The following is a 21275-nucleotide window of genomic DNA, read 5'->3' as shown; positions in this document are numbered from 1 at the left end:
GGTTCAAGGAGAGGGAAATAAACTTCATCTCTTAAGGAAGAATTTGCAATCAGAGTGCAAAAAGGCATTTCTGGGGTGTTGCACTCATCTTTGGAAAATACCTAACACACCCACACACTCCTTTATGTGCAACCATCCCTCCAGGTACATCTGTTGCCAGCCAGACCCTGAACTGGACAGTACTCAATGGAAGAAAGAGATGAGAGTGTCCTGCATGCCAGCTCTCCTCTTGCTTGACTTCAGCCCCATCATAAGCAGACCCCATCAGAGTTTACATCCCTTGAGAAGCACTGTACTTGATCTTTGGATCAATCGGTAAGTATTTGAATCTGCAGCAACAGCCTGCCCATAGTAAACAGTTCAGCCCATGCTAAGTTTTTCCCTGCTGCTAAATCAAGCTGAGAGAATCACAGTGAGGTTTTATATTCAAAGAAATGTTCAAAGCCCCAATCATCAACAGGTTTAACAGGATACATCTCCTAATCCTTTCCTTTCATCAGGTATCTTTTTTTTTTTTTTTTTTCAGCCTACCACCCTCCCTTCTGTTGAGATTTGCATCTCTTCCTACCATAGTCACATGGCTCTGGTGGGGTTCGCAAAGAGCTGGACACGACTGAAGCAACTTAGCACACATGTTCCATGTTCTTACTTGACTCCACCCTCCCCCACCCCCTCATTTCCCAGCCCCCATGCAGTTGATTGGTCCAGGGATGGCAATCTGACCCAAACAGGCCAATCAAAGTTCTTCCCTCAGGTTTGTTTTTCCTAGCTGGAACTGGGAAAATGCAGTCATCCTCTGTGATGACAGGAACTATGGAGTGAGACAAAGAGGAACTTCTGTGGCCACACTCCTCACTTTTGGAGAAAGCCAGTCCCAAGCAAGAGGAAACTGAGGTGATATGCAAAGTCAGACACAGAGATGGGGAGAGAGATCTGGGGTGTGAGTCCCTGGAGCCAAGCTGTGAGCCTGCCTTTCTACAGAGTGACTTCCACCACCTGGGAAATTACACCCAAAAAGGCCACATGCAGATGCCATGTCTGCAGCCCATTGGCAGTAACTGCTCTAGACCTACACACACCCCAGGCTGAAACTCCCCACAATGACCTTCTTCCCTGCCTTGAGTCACTTCCCCACTCGCCCATGGGCGCTCCCTGGGGATGCGCCCAAATAAGCCACTTGCACTCCCATCCTTGTTTCAGGATCTGCTTTGAGGGAAAACAAGACTAAAGCATGGTCCCTTTTCTTACCTACCCTAGTAAGAGATAGGTTTTTGTCATCTGCAACCAAGAGTTCTGACCATTACCTTCTGCTGGGATGATTCCTAAAATGTGTTTGGAAATTTCCTCATCTACATTCCAGTGACTATGTCATAAATATTTTTTTTTTAAACAAAGTCTAATGGGATTTCAACCAAAGTTTCACAAAATGCACTGTACTTCTGTACAGATTCCCAGTGACTGATATAAATGTCATGCAAAAGAAAGTAAGAGTCAAAGATAGCTCTACTGGGCTGGCAAAGAAGAATCTAGTCCAAGATGGCATGGGTGGGAGATGTTTCCAGAACTGGAGGGCCCTCAAGCCTGCATGAGCCACAGCTGAGTGCTAGAACAGCTTGAAAACGTAGTGGCCAGGACGAGATTTGCCCTCTCCTCCATATTTCATTCTCCACCACATCCAAACTGCTAAGTAAATATTTGCTAAAACAGATGGTGGATTTATACCTTCCAAACCAGAGCTCAACAAAGAGAAAGCAAGATATCAGTGCTGTGACAATAAGCATCACTGTGGCCACCCTTAGAATTCTCTCTAGCCAGCCACCTCCCCCAGTCTCTGCTGATTGCACCAAAGGTTGCACTTTGGGGAAGATTCAGGAGACATGGTGTGTTGTTGCATGACTGCTGGCTGTTTTGTATCTGTTTTCTGTATTTCCAGAATGTTAAGATGTATGTGGATTGTTCCTAAAAAGGCCTAAATGATTAACAAACAATTCTCAAAGGGCCAAACTACTTAATACAAATATTCACATTCCCTCCAAGAATCTACACACCAAAGACTCAAGATTCTCTTTGAACCAAAGAACATCTGGCCTGGGACAGTCCTGATCCCAGCGTCAACAGCAGCTCTCCTCCAGGCCTGGCTTTCCCAGAGCAGCATACATTGTTCTTTGCCACCAAGGATATCCAGGGACACAAACTAAAGATAATGATGCTTTATTGGCCCTCAGTCATCTGTCCTTTCCATGTGCTGGAAGGAGTGCCAAGTCCAATTTGTCCAAGCACAAAATAGCATCATTGGCATCATTAGATCAGATATGGAAGCTATCAATGGCAATTTATTATTGTATAAAAAGTAAACAACATTGGCTGAACACTTAACCAGTACTAAGGACCAATGTAAGTGCTTTACCTGCTGCATTAACAAGATAAACTAAGTTATACCACAGTAACAAATTATCCCAAAATCTCAGTGGCTTGGCAACAGAGGCTGACCTCTCACATTGCACATCCACCATGGGTTAGCTGGGAACTATGATCTATTTGACCACTCAGAAACCCAGCATGATGGAAATTCTACTGTCTCAACACAAGGCTTCCACAGTTCCTGTGGCAGCAGTTGACAGGGTGAGGCACTCATACACCAATCCTTGAAAGCTTCAGGCTGGAAGTCATACATGTGGCTTCCACTCAAAACACAAGGGCCATGATTACAAGGGGGATGGGGAGTGGCAGGGGTGGGGGTGGGGGCAGGTGGATATTCCATGAGCAGTAAACATTCATGTCAACATACATCATTTCACCAGCGCCTCATGACTTCAGGAAATATATCATTATTCCTTTTGTACGGAGAAGGGAAGAGAGGCACAGAGAGGTTATAAGATTTTCCCCAAGTGTAAAATGTAAGCCCAGAGCAGAGCTGTGAGCCCAGCCTGCAGGCTGCAAAACACCCTCAACTGCTTCGCTGCACACTCATCACAAAATTCTACAAAATTCCATCCTAGAGCAAAACACCATGGTAATTAATAAGAGAGGCCAAGTTATGCAAATACAGAGTGGAGCTCTCCTGATGCTCCACCTCCTCACCCCAAAAACTCAACCTAAGCAAATACCTGGATCAAAATTCTCAGGCAGTTTCAGGAAGAGGGAAACAGGTCACCTCATCTGGGTCTGATACTCTGCCTGCAGTCCACCCACATCAAGACAAAAACCTGAAAACTTCACCCGAAAACCTGGGCAGACTGTCACCTCCTGTCACTGGAAAGTCCACTGATGACAGCTTTATACAACTCACAGATCCTTCAAAGCAGAAAAGGTAAATGTCATCCATGTACTTGTAGAAAGCGGCCACAGGCAGGTCTGTTAGGAGACGGTTGTCGCATCCAGATGAGCACCCCAAGTTAGATGTTACCAACAGGCTAATTCCTCCCAGCCTGCGAAACCCAAGTCTAGCGCCACCTCCTCCCGGGAACCCTTCTCTGTCTGGCTTCCCCAGGTGAGGACCCTCTCCCTGTGCTCCCACATCACCTCCAATGTGCACCTGTGGCAGGATTCCCCTTTATTTGTCTGCCTGTTCCCTGGACTCTGAGCCACACAGGCAAACTCTGCATCTAAGCTTGTGTGTATCTGGCACCTAGCATATATCGCATGCGTTCTCAGTCACTAAGTTGTGTCCGACTCTTTGCGACCCTATGGACTGTAGCCTGCCAGGCTTCTCTGTCCATGGGATTTTCCAGACAAGAATACTGGAGTGGGTTGTCATTTCCTGCTCCAGGGGATCTTCCTGACCCAGGGATTGAGCCCACGTCTTCTGTACCTCCTGCATTGGCAGGCAGATTCCCTATCACTGAGTCACCGGAGAAGCCCATAGCACAGAGAATGTGCTCGATAAATGTGGGGTGGAGGGATAGATGCTTAAGCCTGTTCACAGCCATTTGTTCCCTTGGGGAATTTTATATTCCTGTGTGCACCAAACATGTAGCCAAGTATTAAAACGACAGCCACAGCCTCACTTCTGCTGGGTGGCCTTGGAGAGGTTCTACAGCCTCTCTGAGCTGCTTATTCAGCTACAAAGTAAAAACTGCCTCTTAGATATGTTGTAAAAATTAAATTGAAAGTGGGGAGTATTCAAACAAAAGCTCATATGCAAATGTTCACAGCAACACTGTTCACGACAGCCAAAGCGTGGAAGCAAGCCAAATGCCCATCAGCTGGTGAACGGATGTATAAAATGTGGAACATCCATACAGTGGAATATTATTCAGCCATAAAATGGAGTGAAGTACTGACACATGCCACGGCACCACTAAAGAACCTTGAAAACACGGTGCTCGGCAAAAGAAGCCAGACACAGAAGCTCAGATGCTGTACGACTCCACTTATATGAAACGCCCAGAATAAGTCAATCCAAACAGACAGGACTTCCGTGCTGGCCCAGTGGTTAAGACTCTCAGCTCCCAGTGCAGGGGGCCCAGGTTCGATCCCTGGTCAGGGAACTAGATCCCACATGCTGCAACTAAGACCTGGTGCAGCCAAATAAATGAATATAAAAAAAAAAAATCCAAACAGACAGAAAGCAGATTAGTGATTGCTGGGGACTAGGGGAAGGGAGGAATGAGAAGAGACTGCGAACGTGCATGGGTGAAAACAGCCTGAAGCCAGAGAGCGGTGAATGTGAATGTACTAAATGTCAGCCCTGCGAATGTACTAAATGTCGCTGAGACTGTCCGCTTTCAAGTGATTAAAATGGTAAATTTTATCTTATGTGTATTGGACCACAGTGATTTTTTTTTAATTCTTATGGGGAATGTTCAACTTAATAACCTTTCTAGAATTTCAAAAAAAATTAAATGGGATAGAACAGATGATGTATGTACAGTTCCCAGACCTCATGAGCATGCAATCCACAGTGGCTGTTTTCATAACGAACAGTAATTTGTTCTCCCTATAAAAACAGGCTATATCGAGTAAAGGAAAGCACCAACCTCATTTGTTCTCCAGATGTTCACAACAGTGGAATTTGTACAAGTCCAAAACATTTCACGTGGTTTGCCTTTTTATATCATAGTAAGATGCACATAATCCTGAGCATGTTTTCACCATTTTAGAGTACACGGGGCCGCAGCATTAAGCGCATCAGTGTTGCACCACCACCACCCGCCTCCAGAGCTCTCCCATCATGTCAGACGTGTGCCATCTCATTAGGCTCCAGGTGTTCTGGTCCACAATAGAGCTGAGGCAGAATTATCAACGTGGACTTTGCTCAACTGCAGATAAAACAAGGGAGAAAACGGGAGCAGGCTGTGACCCCAGCGGTGAGAGCGTGGGAGGCGCTGAGACATGACAGGGCCCCGGGCCCTCGCGCTGCTGCTGCTGCCCGTCCTGCTGGGCTGGGCCGGTGGCCATCCCGTCCCCGGGACGAAGAGCTTCCGCAAGCTGCTGCTCATCTCCTTCGACGGCTTCCGCTGGGACTACGACCAGGACGTGGACACCCCCAACATGGACCGCCTGGCCCAGGAGGGCGTCAAGGCCAAGTACCTCACGCCACCCTTCGTGACCATGACCTCCCCATCCCACTTCACCACCATCTCGGGTAAGCTCTGCCCCGCAGCCAGGCCACTGTGCCGGCAGAAGCCTGGCGTCCACCGTTCCCTGAAACAGAGAGTTCTTCTCCGTTCCCTGAAACAGAGAGTTCTTCTCTGGCACCTCTGGGGAGACTGAGGCAGCCCACACGACCTGGGATCACTTCCCTGGAAGAAGTGCTAGCTTAAGCGTGCTCGGGCATGCACAGGGTTGTCTCTAGAACCCATGGCCTGCAGACAGGATGGGGGCCACAGCGGCAGCCTCCAAAGGCATCTCTCTGATGCCCTAGGCCCACCCTGCCCTCCACCCTGCCTTTCATATCATGGCCGGTGATCTTGTATACAGTAAATCATTAAAAGGTTTTTATTGAGAATAATAAAATATTAAAGCCTAAAGTAATCAGTTAGATCAGGTAGCTCCCCTGCTTAATGCTGGTGCACTGGAGGGACATGTACGATCTTTGAAGAGAAGTTAAATCTTGTCTTTCAATGACCCAGAAGGTCCACACAGCCTGGCCCCTGACCCACTCACTCTGAGCCTCTCTCATCTCTCTTCCTCTCACAAGCTTCCCTCCAGATCACAAAAGCCCCCTGCACATGCCTCCAACCAGCCCCCACTTGCCTCGGGGTCTTGCCCAAGCTGGCCCCTCCAGCTCACCTGGAGCATGCAGGTCACTGGGAGAGACAGACTTCAGAGAAGTAAACACATGAATAGATGTCACTGCAAGCCAGAGAGGCACCAAGACGGAAGAGGACAGCCTCTCTGGGAGAAGACAGCAAGGGCAAATGGACTGGAAATCAGAGAGACAGGGAAGGGCTCCTGGAGGAAGACGGCAGTTGAGCTGCCAGTGAAGGAGAGGTTGGACTTTTCTGGTTGTCCGGTGGTTAAGACTCAATGCTCCCAATGCAAAAGGCCTGGCTTCGATCCCTCGTCAGGGAACTAGATCCCACATTCTGCGACCAAGAGTTTGTATGCCGCAATTAAAGATCCCGCATGCTGCAAGGAAGATCAAAGATCCCGCGTGCTTCCCTGGTGGCTCAGTGGTAAAAAGTTTGCTGGCCAATGCAGGAGACATGGGTTCAATCCCGGGTCCAGGAAGATTCCCCCAGGCCGCAGAGCAACTAAGCCCGTGCACCACAACTACTGAGCCTGTGCTCTAGAGTCAGGGGGCCGCAACTCCTGAGCCCACGTGCTGCAACTACCGAAGCCCGTGTGCTCTAGAGCCCGTGCGCCACAGCAAGGAAAGCCACCACTATGAGAAGCCTGCGTAGCAATGAAGACTCACCACAGCCAAACATAAGTAAATAAAAAGAAAGAGACCTCGGGAATCCAGAGGAAGGAAAAGTGTTCCAGGCAGAGGGAACAGCATGTATGAGGTCTCTGTGACAAGAAGGAACGTGATGGATCCAGAATGCCAGTTGCCACTAAGCAAAGAGATTCCAGTCTAAACGAGAGGCAGAGGAGGAGGCAGTCCGGATGCGAAGGGCTCCCCTGTAATTAGACTCACAGTGGCTTCCGTTTCAAATTGAGCCTGATGTCAGGCTCTGTGCCACAGGCTTTGCCTTGGGTATCTCCAGGACAACACTGCAAGCAAGTGTTGTCCCCGATCCACAGGTGAGAAAACAACAACTCCACAAGGCTGAGTAAAACTGACCAGCCACTTGGTCAGAAAGTGGGAAGGGAGAAGCCAGACTAGGAACCAGGGTGGCCCTGGACACACAGAACTGGTTCTGCTCGTTCTGAACTGGGAATCGGCAGACCCCTCTCGCTGGGCAGGGAGGGGTGCTAGTAATGTGACCTCAACACACACACACCCAGAGAACCACTTGCTGGGGTCCAAGCGCAGCTCTGGGAACCTCTGACATGATGGGCAAACTGCTGGTGCCTTTTGGCTGGGACTTCCACCCAACTCTCAAAGGGACCCTTGAATCAGAAACTCGAAAAATAAAGCTGAGCAACCACTCAGAGGGAGATTTGCTGAGACGGATTTTACTACATGTAAACTCTTCCAAACACAAGTCATTTGGGAACCATTAGCACCAGGAAGCAGGAACAAAAGAGCACTTTTCTCTACTCCCCAGCGGCATTAACTTCATAACACTTAAAGATCTCCTGTGGGCAGATTCTGGGTCCTTGAGCGCTGAGAATACAAGGGGCACAAAATATTGTAAGGGATGCTCACCTTTTACTGATCCCAAGAAGGCTTTTGATGAGATGATACACAAGGTGAGAGCAAATTTTTTTAAATTACAAAATCACCCCAACACTACTGCCAGCAGGAAATGGAAGCCTTACAGCTTCAATGGAGGGTAATTCAGCAGCATCTCATACATTACAAACACACACACTTTCTTATTTGGCAGTTCCACTTCTAGGACTCTATCCTACCATTATAATTTGCTTGGTGGAAAATGATACACATACAAAGTTATTTATTACATTAGTTTGCAACAGTGAAAGAAAATAGAAACAACCTATCCATCAGAGGGGAGTAGCTAAATAAAATACTGGACATGCATAGAATGGCATACTCTGTCACCTTTAAAAGAAAAACTGAGAGGGGTTTCCCCAGCAGTCCAGTGGCTGGGACTCTGTACTTCCACTGCAAGGGGCACAGGTTCAATCCCTGGTCGGGGAACTAAGTATCCCACAGGCTGTGCAGCACAGCCAAAAATACTTTTCTTTTAATTTTTTTTTTAACTAAGAAGAACTGAGGAAGCTTTTTGTGTCTGGTAGGAAGTTATCTCCAAGAAGGATTAAGTGACAAAAGCAAGATGCAAAGAATATGTGTAGCACGCGTATTTGTGCACATACGTGTGGGTATATGTGCATATAGTTGCTTATAGATGCACAGAGAACCTCTAAAGAAATAAACAAGGAACTGGTATCACTGATTCCTCCAGGAAGGGGACAGAGTGGAAGGGAGACTTTGGATTGTACATTCTGTGTACCTTTTAGATCTTGGACCATGTGTATGTATTGCCTATAAAGTACTATAGGTCTATAAAGGGCCTATATACATAAATTCACCACTTTATAGAAAAAAGCATGTTCTTCTATCCTTCTTATTTATAACCAACCTGCCATGTATTGAGGTGGTGAACAAGTCACTGCCTTAAAACAGGTTTTGCAGCCTCAGCACTGTTGGCGTTTGGGACCAGACAGTCCTCTGTGGTGGGGACTGTCCTGTGCAGTGTGGGATGTCGGGCAGATCCCTGGTCTCCATCATCTAGGTGCCAGGAGTGTCTCTTCCTCACATTGTGACAACCAAGAATGTCTCAGACATTGCCCAGCACCCCCGGGGGACAAACTGGCCCTCAGCTGAAACCCCTGTTTTAAGTGACTGAACCACAACCTGGCTTACAAAAATGCTCAGGAAGTACCACAGTCACCATATCCTTCAATTCTCATAGCAGTGATAAAAAGTCAGAACAGGTGAGATATCCGAGGCCCATGAACATACAAATCTTTCCTGAGGTCCCACAGCAGACCTTCTGCTGAGAGGCAAAGCAGGACTTGAACTCAGCCCTGGATGGTCCCAGACACTTTAGCACGGTCTCCCTACTTTTAGCATGCCTACAGCCATTTGGTGTTCTTCCTTCTAATTAAGTAGTCATCCCAAACACCTTTGAATGTTGCACATCCTCAGAGCTCCCAGGCAGCAGGGAGACATCCTGAATATGTTGTGTTAACGACACAGAGGCCACCCTGGACCCAGCAAAAGCACCAGCATCTGTCTTAGTGAGCTGGGCTCAAGCCGACCTCTGTCTGACTCCTACGTGGAAAAGGATCATCTGTAATAGAAAAAAATAATGGATAAAAATTGGTGTTGCCAGCACCCAAAGACCTCTTCAGATTCCAGGGGGTAGGCCTGACACAAAGTATGATGTTCTTACGAACACCTCAGGGCCAGTTAAGTCAAGAGAAGGGTGAGGAGACAACGCTGCTGTCCTGCTGCTCAGCTCAGCTGCACCGGCAGCTGCTCCCACAGGAGCTCACGGAGCCCAAAAAGGCAAGCAACCACTCCTTCAAGCTTCCCAGACAGAGGCTAGGAGATTAGGGACCAGGCGGTCCCAGGCAAGGAGCGTGCAGCAGGGAAAGGCCGTGGCCCAGGCCTGAGACGTAGCTGACTTGCCTGATGAGGTCAGAAGTCTGAGCAGCAGGGCCTTCTTGTGCCTAGGGGCTGTCAGGTGTGTGGTATCTGGGCCCTCATCCCAGACCTAGGATCCCTCATCAGTTGTCCTGATGCTGGTGAAGAAAGTCTTCCTGGAGAGTTTGTTAGGACTGTATTCATCCTATCAACTAACGAATACTGTTGGAGCATCCCTGTGGAGCCGGGCAGGGCAGAAGATGGCCAGCTTCCCACTAACGTGTCTCCAGAGTCTGGCCCTCTTTGCAGGGCTTGACCCACAGTCCCAGGCTCCTGCCCACTCTGCTCCCAAACTCCACACATCTTTTGGGAGGTTTCGCTTCCTTCTCGCTGGAACTCCACCAGAGTCAAGGACAAGGAGCCCCTTCCTTGGCGATCCTTCTGCCTCTGGGCTTCCTTTCTCAGGGAATCAAACAGGAGAGATTTGTTCTTACTCCCGTGTGTCCCCCTGAAGCCTTTTTCTACACCCCAACTCCTCCATGGCTCCCAAAAGAGGCTTAGTATGTAAACCCCAAAGCCAAAAGGAGTCTCTGATTTCTCCACTTTCCCCCATGGGATCCTTTCCTCGGGAAATGAAAACAGAAATCCTGACTGCTTGAATGATGGAAAGACTAAAGGAGAGAAGTTTGTTTTTTTTTTTTAATATTTATTTGACTGCGTCGGGTCTCAGTTGCAGCATGTGGGATCTTTGACACTGCGGCATGCAGGATCTTTTGTGGCAGCATGCAAACTCTTGGATGCGGCATGTGGGACCTAGTTTCCTAACCAGGGATTGAACTCAGGCCCCCTGAGCTGGGAGCATGGAGCCTTAGCCACTGGACCACCAGGCAAGCCCCAGGAGAGAGGATTTTAAAAACAAAGCTGGCTATTAATTTAAAATATCCCACTTCATCATCATTCCATGTCAGAAGATCTTTGCATCCTTACAAAGCATGTGTTTTTCCTCCAAGTATTTGCCGCCAGCACTGCCTGCAAGTGGGACTTCTGGGCAGGATGGAGGCTCCTAGGACCTGGGTAATGTTCTCCCTCCAGCCCCGCAGGGCCGGGCACTGGGCAGGGCTGCATGTTGATCAAGCTGCTTCCCTCTCTCATCGGAAGGGCTGTTACTTCCTCCAAGGTAGTTTTGTTCTTCCCACCTGGTTCCACCCTGCTCCTTTCATCATCCCCCACCTCCCTGAACACATACACACACACACACACACACACACACCCAGGGGTCTTGGCCACAGCACCTGACTGTTCCTTTAAATGGAATGGCACATTCATTTTCTATGGCTGCATAATAGCCACACAAACTTAGCAGCTTAGGACAACACCCATTTATTCTCTCTCAGGCCCCATGGTCAGGACTCTGAGCATGGCTGACTTTAGTCCTCTGCTCAGAATCTCACGAGGCTGCAGTGAAGGTGCCGGCTGGGGTGGTCTCATCTGAGGCTCTGGGTCCTCTCCCAAGGTTATGTAATTGTTAGAAGACTTCCTTTCCCCGCAGCTGCAGAACCCAGGCAGCTTGCTCCTTCAAGGCCAGTAGGAGAGGATCTCCTCCAGACTCTCTGCTAAAAGCGCACCTGCTGAGGTCAGGCCCAGCAAGGATAATCACCTCTGGATTAACTCAGAGTCAACTGGTTAGGGCTCTTAGTTATCTCTGCAAAATCTCTTCAACTTTTCCATGTCCACTGGTTAGAAGCCAGGCACAGGTCCCACCCATGAGCAAGGGAAGGGAATTCTACAAACGTGTATATCCGGAGCATCAATCCTGAGGCCATCTTAATTCTGCCTATCATGAGTAGGTCATGGTTGGGGCTCAGACAACCAGGGGGGAGCATCGGTCTTTGTGGAAAGGTGACAGGTAATAGGGGATGGTGCCCCAGCATGGAGCCCCAGAAAGCCCCAGAATTACGGTCTAATCCCTAATGCCAGAGGGCACACTGACTGACCATGGAGGCTGGACTACCCCACATCACAGTCTCCACATCCATAGGAGACCCCCTCTGTTGCTTAAACAAAGGTGATGATAACGATGATGATTCTGAAGAAGGAGAAGGAGGAAGACTGCTAATTTGAAAGTACATATACTAATCTCCTAGGGCCGTCATAACAAAGCACCACCAAATCATGGGGCTTAAAACAACAGAAATTCATTGTTTCGTGGCTCTAGAAGCCAGAAGTTTGAAATCAAGGAGTCAGTAGAACAATAAAGCTATGGTTTTTTTCCAGTAGTCTTGTACATATATGAGAGTTGGACCATAAAGAAGACTGAGAGCCAAAGAATTGATGCTTTCAAACTATGGTGCTGGAGAAGACTCTTGAGAGTCCCTTGGTCTGCTAGGAGATCAAACCAGTCCATCCTAAAGGAAATCAACCCTGGATATTGATTGGAAGGACTGATGCTGAGCTGAAGCTCTAATATTTTGGCCACCTGATGCAAAGAGCCAACTCACTGGGAATGACCCTGATGCTGGGAAAGGTTGAAGGCAAAAACAGAAGGGGGACGGTAGAGGATGAGGTGGTTAGATATAGCATCACCAACTCAATGAACATGAATTTGAGCAAACTGGGTGATAGTGAAGGACAGGCATGCTGTAGCCCATAGGGTTGCAAAGAGTCAGACACAACTTAGCAGCCAAACAATGAACAAGAGCGATACTCTCTGAAAGCTGTAGGAATCCTTTGTCTCCTCCAAGCTTCTCGTGGTTTGCCCATGATCTTTGGCATTCCTTGACTTGTAGGTACACCCCTCCAGTCCTCTGTCCAGCCCATGGAGTTCTTCCTATGTCTCTGTCTTCACGTGGCTGTCTTATTAGGACATCAGCCACTTGGATTAGGGGCACACCTTCCTCTCTAATAACCTCACCTCTGCAATGACCGTTTCCAAATAACGTCATATTCTGAAGCTCTGGGGTTTAGGACCCCAAAATATCTTTTTTGGGGAGCACAGTTCAAACCCATATTCCCAAGACTGACTCCCCTTGCACCAGTTTGCTTCTCAGAACCAATCTCTGTGGCCAGGGGAATGGAATGATGCTAATCACGTGCCCACACCCAGGTCAGGGTGGGGAATGGCAAGCCTGACACAAACCATGTCACCCATGGGGGACTAATGGGTCCCAGGTGGAAAGTCATGGACTGTCACCAGAGGGAGAAGCAACAGAAGTAGGACTAGCATGAACCTCAGGGATCTACCACCCAGCCTGGGCCCCATGGTGTGGGGATGTGGGGGTGCACTCAGTGAGCCAAGACCGAGTCCCAAGAAATCCCAACTCCGTCCATGGGTCTGTCCACAGGGCAGGAGTGCCCAGTGGATTCAGTGACCACACCTCCCAGCTGTCCCTCTGTGTCCCTGAACTCTGTCATAGTTTCCCTCAGACCTTGCTGAAACGAAAAGCCATTCTCTGGGGGCGAGCAGCTCATTCCGCTAGTTTAAATCACACAATTCCCTCTCTCTCCTCCAGAAGCCTGTACTTACTGCTCCATCACTGGTAATGACAATGAACATTTTCTGCAATCTCAGTTTTTATTGCAAAGTGATTGAGGACCAGCAAGATTAAGTTATGCTGCTGAAACTAAGGAAATCCCGCCAAGCAAATAGTGGGTGGATAGGAAGTCTTATGGCAGCATGTACTTCCTCCCCCAAGGAACTGACTGAAAATAAGAAGCTAACACCACCACATTTCAGATGAAAGCCACAATACTGTAATCTGACAATTTTAGATCTAGTCAAATGGATACAGCCCGGGGGCGAAAGAAGATGCTCTATAATGAGATGAAAGTGAAAAAGTGAAAGTGTTAGTCTCTCAAGTACAACTCTTGCGACCCCATAGACATTAGCCTGCCAGACTCTATTCCCTCCTCCAGGGGGTCTTCCTGACCCAAGGACTGCACCCAGGTCACCTGCATTGCAGGCAGATTCTTTACCGTCTGAACCACCAGGGAATGAAGGTCTAAAATAAAGCAAGTGAGGTCCTCACAGTCCCACATTTCCTCTTTTCTTGAAAGGACACTTGACAGCATTCTCAGGGCCTCTGGCGGCCAGAATAAAAAGTCTATCTCAGTTCCAGAACCACCAGGGCAACCCCAAAACTGGAGCAACCACTTACAGCTTTGTCAATTCTGTGCTGCACAATTTTGAGGGGGTTGTTTTCATTAATATCATATGGATGGTGCCCCCTGGAGGTGTGCAGGGCACCACTTGCACAAATGAGCAATCACAGTCTATCCCAAAATCAACCTATGAGTAAATATTCCTCATTGATACTGCAGTCAATCATGAGACCATCTCTCCTTCATGAGACAAAGCAAAAAATTGTGGCCAAAGGCACCTGGATGATTTCTTTTTTTTTTTTTTTTTTTTGGTGTGCCAAATCTTTGCTGAGGCATGTAGTTATCTGCACAGGGATCGAACCCAGGCCCCCTGCATTGGTAGTGCAGAATCTTAACCATTGGATCACCAGGAAAGCCCCCGCTTGGATGATCTTTAAGACTGGATCAGGGTTTCTCATTGTCCTGCTATTGATATGTGAGGCTAGGTCATTGTTTGTCTTGGGGCGTGGCCTGTCCTGTGCACTGTAGAGGGTGTAGCAGCATCCCTGGCTTCTACTCACTAGACCAGCAGCATCCCTCTCCTAGTGCCTGATGTTCCTTAGGAGGTAAAACCACCCCCTAATTAAGAACCCCTGAACTAGAAGTGTAATATGCAAATCACATGTAAATCAGAGACCCAAAGGTCATGTACATGACACTGTAGCCAGTGGACAAAAAAGACTGAATGAAAGAGGTGGGAGAGGTAGGGAAAGAGAAAGGAAATCAAATTCCTGCTGCCGGTAACAACACAAGCCCAGCGGATGTTGTTGGAAACCCAGTCAGATGATGCCATAAACCTTCACCAGCTCCCATCCTGCTCCCCCGGAAACAACACTCTGACAAAAATGTCCTGAAAGCCAACAAAACCCACAAACATGAAGAAGCAAAGCAAAGAAAACCACAGACTGCAATAGAAAAGGTGTCCCTCCAACACCAGCCATTTCCACAAGAGGATAAAAATGGGATTCATGGGGGAAAAAAACTAAACATAAAGGATGGCTGGGAAAACAAGGCATTTCCTAACTTTTCATTGTGGCAATTTCCAACTTGCAGAAAAAGTAGAGAGCATTTCACAAGGAAGCTCTGTGTACCCAGCACCGAGCTGCAAAAATGTGTCCACATTTCACCTCACCTGTCCGTCACTGTCCCCACCCAAGGCCCTTTATTTCCTCTTTCCTTCTTTCCTTCCTTGAATCTTTTAAAGCAAGTTTCAGACATCATGTCACTGCATGCATAACACATTGGTGTGCCATTCTATCCCAAGCGTTTGGTTTGTATCTACAAAACTTCCACTTCATATTTAACAGATTTGACGTGAATAAACTAGAATCCTTGCAGGTAGAGAAAAGATCTGATTGTCACCAAACAGTTTATCCTACTAGAGCTTCTCAAATTTGAACGTGTGTATGAATCATCTGCCCCCCAGGTGGCTCAGGGGTAAAGAACACGCCTGCCAATTCAGGAGACACAGTTTCGATCCCTGGGTCAAGAAGACTCCCTGGAGAAGGAAATGGCAACCCACTCCAGTATTCTTGCCTGGGAAATCCCATGGACAGAGGAGCCTGGCAGGCTACAGCCCCTGGGGTCGCAAAGAGTCAGACATGACTTAGCAACTACACAACAACAAGCTCCCAGTGCTGCCAGTGCCACAGATCCATGCATCACACAGAGGAAGGGTTAACCCAAAACACCAGAGCAGTGAAGCAGAAAATGACTGCTCAGGATCACAAGGCCTTGAGTGAGAGAGGAAGCTGGGACCACTTGAGACTGAGGACTCAGGTGTATTGGTTTCCTGCAGCTGCTGTTAACAATGTACTGTAAACTGGGTTGCTTAAAGCAACAGAAAGTCTGGAGGCCAGAAGTCCAAAATCAGGGTTCCAATGGGCCAGGCCCTCTCCAGAGGCTCTGAGGGAGAAGGCTTCCTCGCCTCTTCCACTTCTAATGGCTGCCTGCATTCCTGGGTGTGTGGCCACATCACTCCAGTCTCTGCCTCTGTGGTCACATTGCTTCCTCCTTTTCTATCTGTGCCTTCTTCTCTTCTGCCTCTCATAAGGACACTTGCTTTTGCATTTAGAGCCTATGCAGATTGTTTTTGTTGTTCAGTCACTAAGCCCAACTCTTTTCAACACCATGGACTGTACCATGCAGTCTTCCCTGTCCTTCGCTATCTCCCAGAGTTTGCTCAAACTCAAGTCCATTGAATCAGTGATGCCCTCCAACCATCTCATCCTCTGTCATCCCCTTCTCCTCCTGCCCTCAATCTTTCCCAGCACCAGGGTCTTTTCCAATGAGTCAGCTCTTCCCATTAGGTGGCCAAAGTATTATAGCTTCAGCATCAGTCCTTCCAATGAATATTCAGGGTTGATTTCCTTTAGGATTGACTTGAGCTCTTTGCTGTCCAAGGGACTCTCAAGAGTCTTCTCCAGCACCACAATTTGAAAGCATCAACTATTTGGTGCTCAGCCTTCTTTATGGTCCAACTCTCCCATCTGTACATGACTACTGGAAAAACCATAGATTTGACTATACAGACCTTTATTGACAAAGTAATATCTCTGTTTTTTAATATGCTTTCTAGGTTTGTCATAGCTTCCCTTTCAAGGAGCACCCATCTTTTTAATTTTGTGGCTGCAGTTCACTATCCACAGTGACTTTGGAGCCCAAGAAAAAAAAAAAAATCTGCCACTCTTTCCACTTTTTACGTATCTATTTGCCATGAAGTGATGGGACCAGATGCCATGATCTGTTTTTTGAATCTCCTCATCTCAAAATCCTGAACTGAATTACATCTGCAAAAACCCTGTTCCCAAATAAGGCAGTACTCATAGGTTCTGAGAATAAGAATATGGACGTATCCTTGAGGAGGGGTGGGGGGACCGTTCAGGCCATTGCACCGGTAAGAAGGGAAAATGAATTGGGAAAAAATGCAGAACAGAGGACAGATCCCATTTCTGTGACAGTGGCCAGTAAGGCAGGCCAAGGGTAGAACTGGGTGCTAACAGGGTTCCCAGACGGAACGCAAGTGTGGCTGTCCGCTGCCAGCTTCTTGAAGAGAGAATGTTTCTGTTTCTGACAGAGGATTAAAGGAAGAGGTGGGGAGTGAGAAAGCTGTTCTCTGCTGGCCTAGTTCCTGAGGAGTCGTGTCTCTGCCTTCGGGCCATTCTCAAGTCCTGTTCAGGGATAGAATGATTTATTGATGGTCATAATTAAAAAGCAATGCCAAAAAAGAAGCAGTCAGCACTTTTCATCTGCACTTACACATGAGAAAGAGAAGTTTACTAAAATGGACGCTAAGGTCTTACTTCCCCATCCAGAAAAGGGCTCCCACTGTGAGGTGCCCTGCTGGGGTCAAGCCTCATGACTGTAGCAGGAGTTGATGAGGTTTTAAATTTTGAATGGTACACTGAGCCACCTGTTCTCATCCCCAGCAATTTTATTACAGGTCCAATGGATCATCCATGTGGCACCCTGAGTGTGTAGACTTCGGTTGAGTGTGGTTTTGAGCCCCACTGGGGGCTATTTATCCACCAGTGTCTTGGCTGTAGGTCTGACTGAGCTTCTCTGCTCCAGACTGGAGCATTGAGTTGATTTAAGGTGGTTGATTGACTTCATTTAAAGGCTGTTCTTCCTCACTGATTCCATATCAGCTGGTTAACAAGACCTTTCTTCTTTGGTTTGGGGAATGTGAACTTAAAGAAGCACTGGACCCCACAGATCGGGAGGAAAATGAAGATATGTTTATAGCTTAATATGGTAGGGTGGTTCAAAGGAATTACCGACTGACACACAGTAGGTCCTTAAAATTAAAGTTGCTCAGTCGTGTCCGACTCTATACAACCCCATGGACTATACAGTCCAAGGAATTCTCCAGGCCAGAACACTGGAGTGGGTAGCCTTTCCCTTCCCCAAGGGATCTTCCCAACCCAGGTCTCCCACACTGCAGGCGGATTCTTTACCAGCTGAGCCACAAGGGAAGCCCAAGAATACTGGAGTGGGTAGCCTATCTCTTCTCCAGGGGATCTCCCCTACCCAGGAATCAAACCGGGGTCTCCTGCTTTGCAGGCAGATTCTTTACCAACTGAGCTATCCAGGGAAGCCCAGTAGGTCCTTAAAATATCATTAAATAAATGAATGCATGACAAAGTGTGTCTGTGCCCATATAATCTATTGGCAGACAGTTACCGTTGCACCTGAAAATTTGTGGTAGGAATTGAGCAAATGTTTGGGGGCATGAATGTATGATGAATCCCTACAGTTGTGTCCGACTCTTTGCAACTGTAGCCTGCCAGTCCCCTCTGTCCAGGGGATTCTCCAGGCAAGAATACTGGAGGGGGTTGCCATGCCCTCCTCCAGGGGATCTTCCTGACCCAGGGATTGAGCTCACGTCTCTTACGTCTCCTGCATTGGCAGGAGGGTTCTTCACTGCTAGTGCCACTGGGAAGCCCCTTGGGGGCAGGGGGATGCTCTTATTGAATATATTAAGTTATGCATTTTATTTTAATTCCACTAAAGGTTTATTTTATAGGTTTATTTAATGATTTTAACTATTCTTTATAGGCTTATTTTCATCCCACTATAGTAATTTTTTTCCCAAATTGAGTTTGGACTAAATCAAGGTCTGCTTCCTACTTGTTCAGTTAGTACTGGCCGTCTACTGTTGGGGCAGAGGGGGGAGGGAATTTGTTCAATTAAATCCAACAAACATTTGTTGAATGCCTACTATGGGCAAAGGTCTATGCTTTGTGCCAGGGAGACACCAAAATGAATGAGGCACAGCCCTACTCTCAACCACATCAGGAAGTAACAGCTGTAAGAAACAGAAATCCATTCACGCTAGCACAAGGAAAAGGACGGCAAGGCAAGGCTCTTCATGGGCAAACTCATGATCGTGGGAACCAAATTAGAGGCAACTGGGGAATAGAAACTGCAGTTATAGAAACCAAACTTCCTCCTCTGGCTCTCAGAAGCCCTGTGGGCTCTCTTATCTGCCCCGTGGGCTTTCTTGTCTCTGCTTCCCTCACTTGTGACCACCTTTCTCTTTTCACTCCTGGTTCATTGTGGGAGAAAGCAGAGCCTACCACCAGCTGATTAGTTACTGTGTCTTTTGGTTCAGATTTTAAGAAAGAGAGAATTGGGTTTCTGGCCAACCAGCTGAACAAAGGGAGGAGACTTGGGGCAAACACGGTATACCTAGACATGTCTGTTAGCAGGGCCTATTAGTAGAGGAATTTCAAGAAAAAAAAAAAAAATAGCTGTATTAGAAGCACCCAGAACACATTCTATTTTTAACTCTCTCCCGCCCCCTAGAGTATAAATACCATGAGACAGTCTACCACAGTGCTTGGTTGAAAATATCTGAGAAGGGGAGAAAAGAAGGGATAGAATTCAACTCTGGTTTCCTAAACCATATTTGAGAAATAAATACACATCAGTCCCTGAGAACCAGGTGAAGGAGTTGAATCTAGCTGGGTTCACTCCCAGACCTGAAACACTCAGCTGGGTGACTTACCTACACCTTGCCGTAACTGATACAGTGTGGGAGTCTGCATTGTACCCTAATTAAAGTGTAATTAGCAAGCAGCAGGAATCCCATTCACTAGAAGAGCTCATCCTACTTCCTGTTTCACTTGCATAATTACCTTCCTCGCCAGACACTGAAATGACAGCGATGACAGACTCTCAGAATGATGGAGCCTGGAAGGCCCTTGGAAACCATTAACCCCGCTCGTTCTTTAGACAGGAAAACTGAGGTCCGGAGAGAGATCAAGGGCTCACAAGCCCAGCCATCCATCCTCCCCACCACCCCACACACTCCGCTTGTGCAGCATCATGTGAAACCAGCAGGCTCTGGAAGTCTAGGCACAGACAACGGCGTTTGTTGCCTTCACACAGTATTCCCAGCCAGGTCCTCCCGATTGTCTCCAGAGAGTGTGTGTGCTCAGTCATGTCCAACTCTGTGACACCATGGACTGTAGCCCGCCAGACTCCTCTGCCCATAGGAGTCTCCAGGCAAGAATACTGGAGCAGGTTGCCATTTCCTACTCCAGGAGATCTTCCCAATCCAGGGATTGAACCTGTGTCTCTTGTGTCTCCTGCATTGGCAGGTGGATTCTTTACAACTGCGACAACTGGGAAGCCCCAGAGTATAATGCAGAGAAAATGCAATTCAAGTAAATCCAGGGTGGCTGCTCCCGGCAGCCACGTGTTTTCTAGTTTCCCCTCTCCTCTGTCTTCTTTTGCTCACGTTCCAGAATTGGCCTTTGACCAGGGTAAAAAGGCTTGAGCAGCAAGGAGGAGGAACCTACAGGGCAATGGAAACCTCTCCTGGGTGATGAGTGGTTCCCGGCCACTGGTTGGATTGCCTTTAAGTGTCAGGGTGGGAATAACCCAACCACTACAGAGCAGATTCCCTTTGTACAATTACTTGGAATGAGCCATGCCACAGAATGGAAGCATCATCCTCCCCGAGATCATTTTAGGTTAGTTGTTTGAAACTCAGGTAATATTATTTTGAGGGAGAAATGGATGCTATGATTGGTTAGCCTACTTAACTGATGCTCCAGGGCATGGAAGCCAGAATTTGTAGGGTGCAGGAGAAGTTTCTGTGCCTACAGTGTGTGTGCATGCTGAGTTGCTTCAGTCATGTCCGACTCTATGGACTCTAGCCCGCCAGCTTCCTCTGTCCATGGGATTTTCCAGGGAAGAATACTGAAGTGGATTGCTGTGCTCTCCTCCAGGGAAGTCTTCCTGACCCAGGGATCAACCCACGTCTCTTGCATCTCCTGCACTGGCTTCCTCCAATCCCTCCTCCCATGTCCTCCCAGTGGCTCTGGACACCTCCATCCCCACATTTCTCCAGATACCAGAATGATCCAGAGTCCAAGGGCTCCCTGGTCCCTTAGGGAAGAGGGTGTGGGTTTACAGTCAGCCCAGATTTTGGAACAAGGGGCAGTCTGCTGGAACTAATCCACATGCCTGTGTGAAGGACTAACAGTCCCTGAACCAGTGGTTCCAACATGTCAATGTGCACTGAAACCACCCAGAAAGGTTGTTAAAATGCAGACTCCTGGCCCCTACCCACAACTCTGTATTCAGCAAGGATCAGAGTGGGGACCCAGGAATCTGTGTTTTTAACAAGCAACTCAATTGATTCGAATGTTGATGGTAGTCAATACCAGGGAGAAACACTAGAATGGGTGAAATGGTGGGCATTCGTAATTCCACATGATTTGCTCTTTCCTGGGTGAAGAGAGTCACATAGAACAGGATTCAGGATATTATAGTTTTTTTAAAAAAATAAAGGCAAAGGAGAGCTCCCTGGGTATCTATGTCTGTGCTTCCATGTCATCTGCTGCGATGACATGGCTCAGTCGTCAGGAAGCTGTAACAAGAGGGCTCCTGGTAGATTTCAGAAGGCTTCCATTATTTATTTGTGAGGCTCCAAAGGTTCTTGCCCATGTGACCTCTACCT

At 47.7% G+C, this 21275-nt stretch overlaps 1 protein-coding gene across 1 annotated transcript in view; it reads left to right on the top strand.

Annotated features, from left to right (window-relative positions):
* Positions 1-5334: 5334 nt before the first annotated feature.
* LOC109578085 (ectonucleotide pyrophosphatase/phosphodiesterase family member 7-like) overlaps positions 5335-21275 on the top strand; it is a 38154-nt gene continuing 22213 nt past the window's right edge. The window contains exon 1 of the mRNA XM_019987073.2: positions 5335-5587. Coding sequence (XP_019842632.2) covers positions 5335-5587 — 253 coding nt within the window. The remainder of the gene's footprint in view (positions 5588-21275) is intronic.

This window comes from Bos indicus, chromosome 25, assembly GCF_029378745.1.
Source record: "Bos indicus isolate NIAB-ARS_2022 breed Sahiwal x Tharparkar chromosome 25, NIAB-ARS_B.indTharparkar_mat_pri_1.0, whole genome shotgun sequence".
Taxonomy (NCBI): Eukaryota; Metazoa; Chordata; class Mammalia; order Artiodactyla; family Bovidae; genus Bos; species Bos indicus.
Note: the sequence above shows the minus strand (reverse complement) of the source record. Positions and strands in the feature narration are given on the sequence as shown.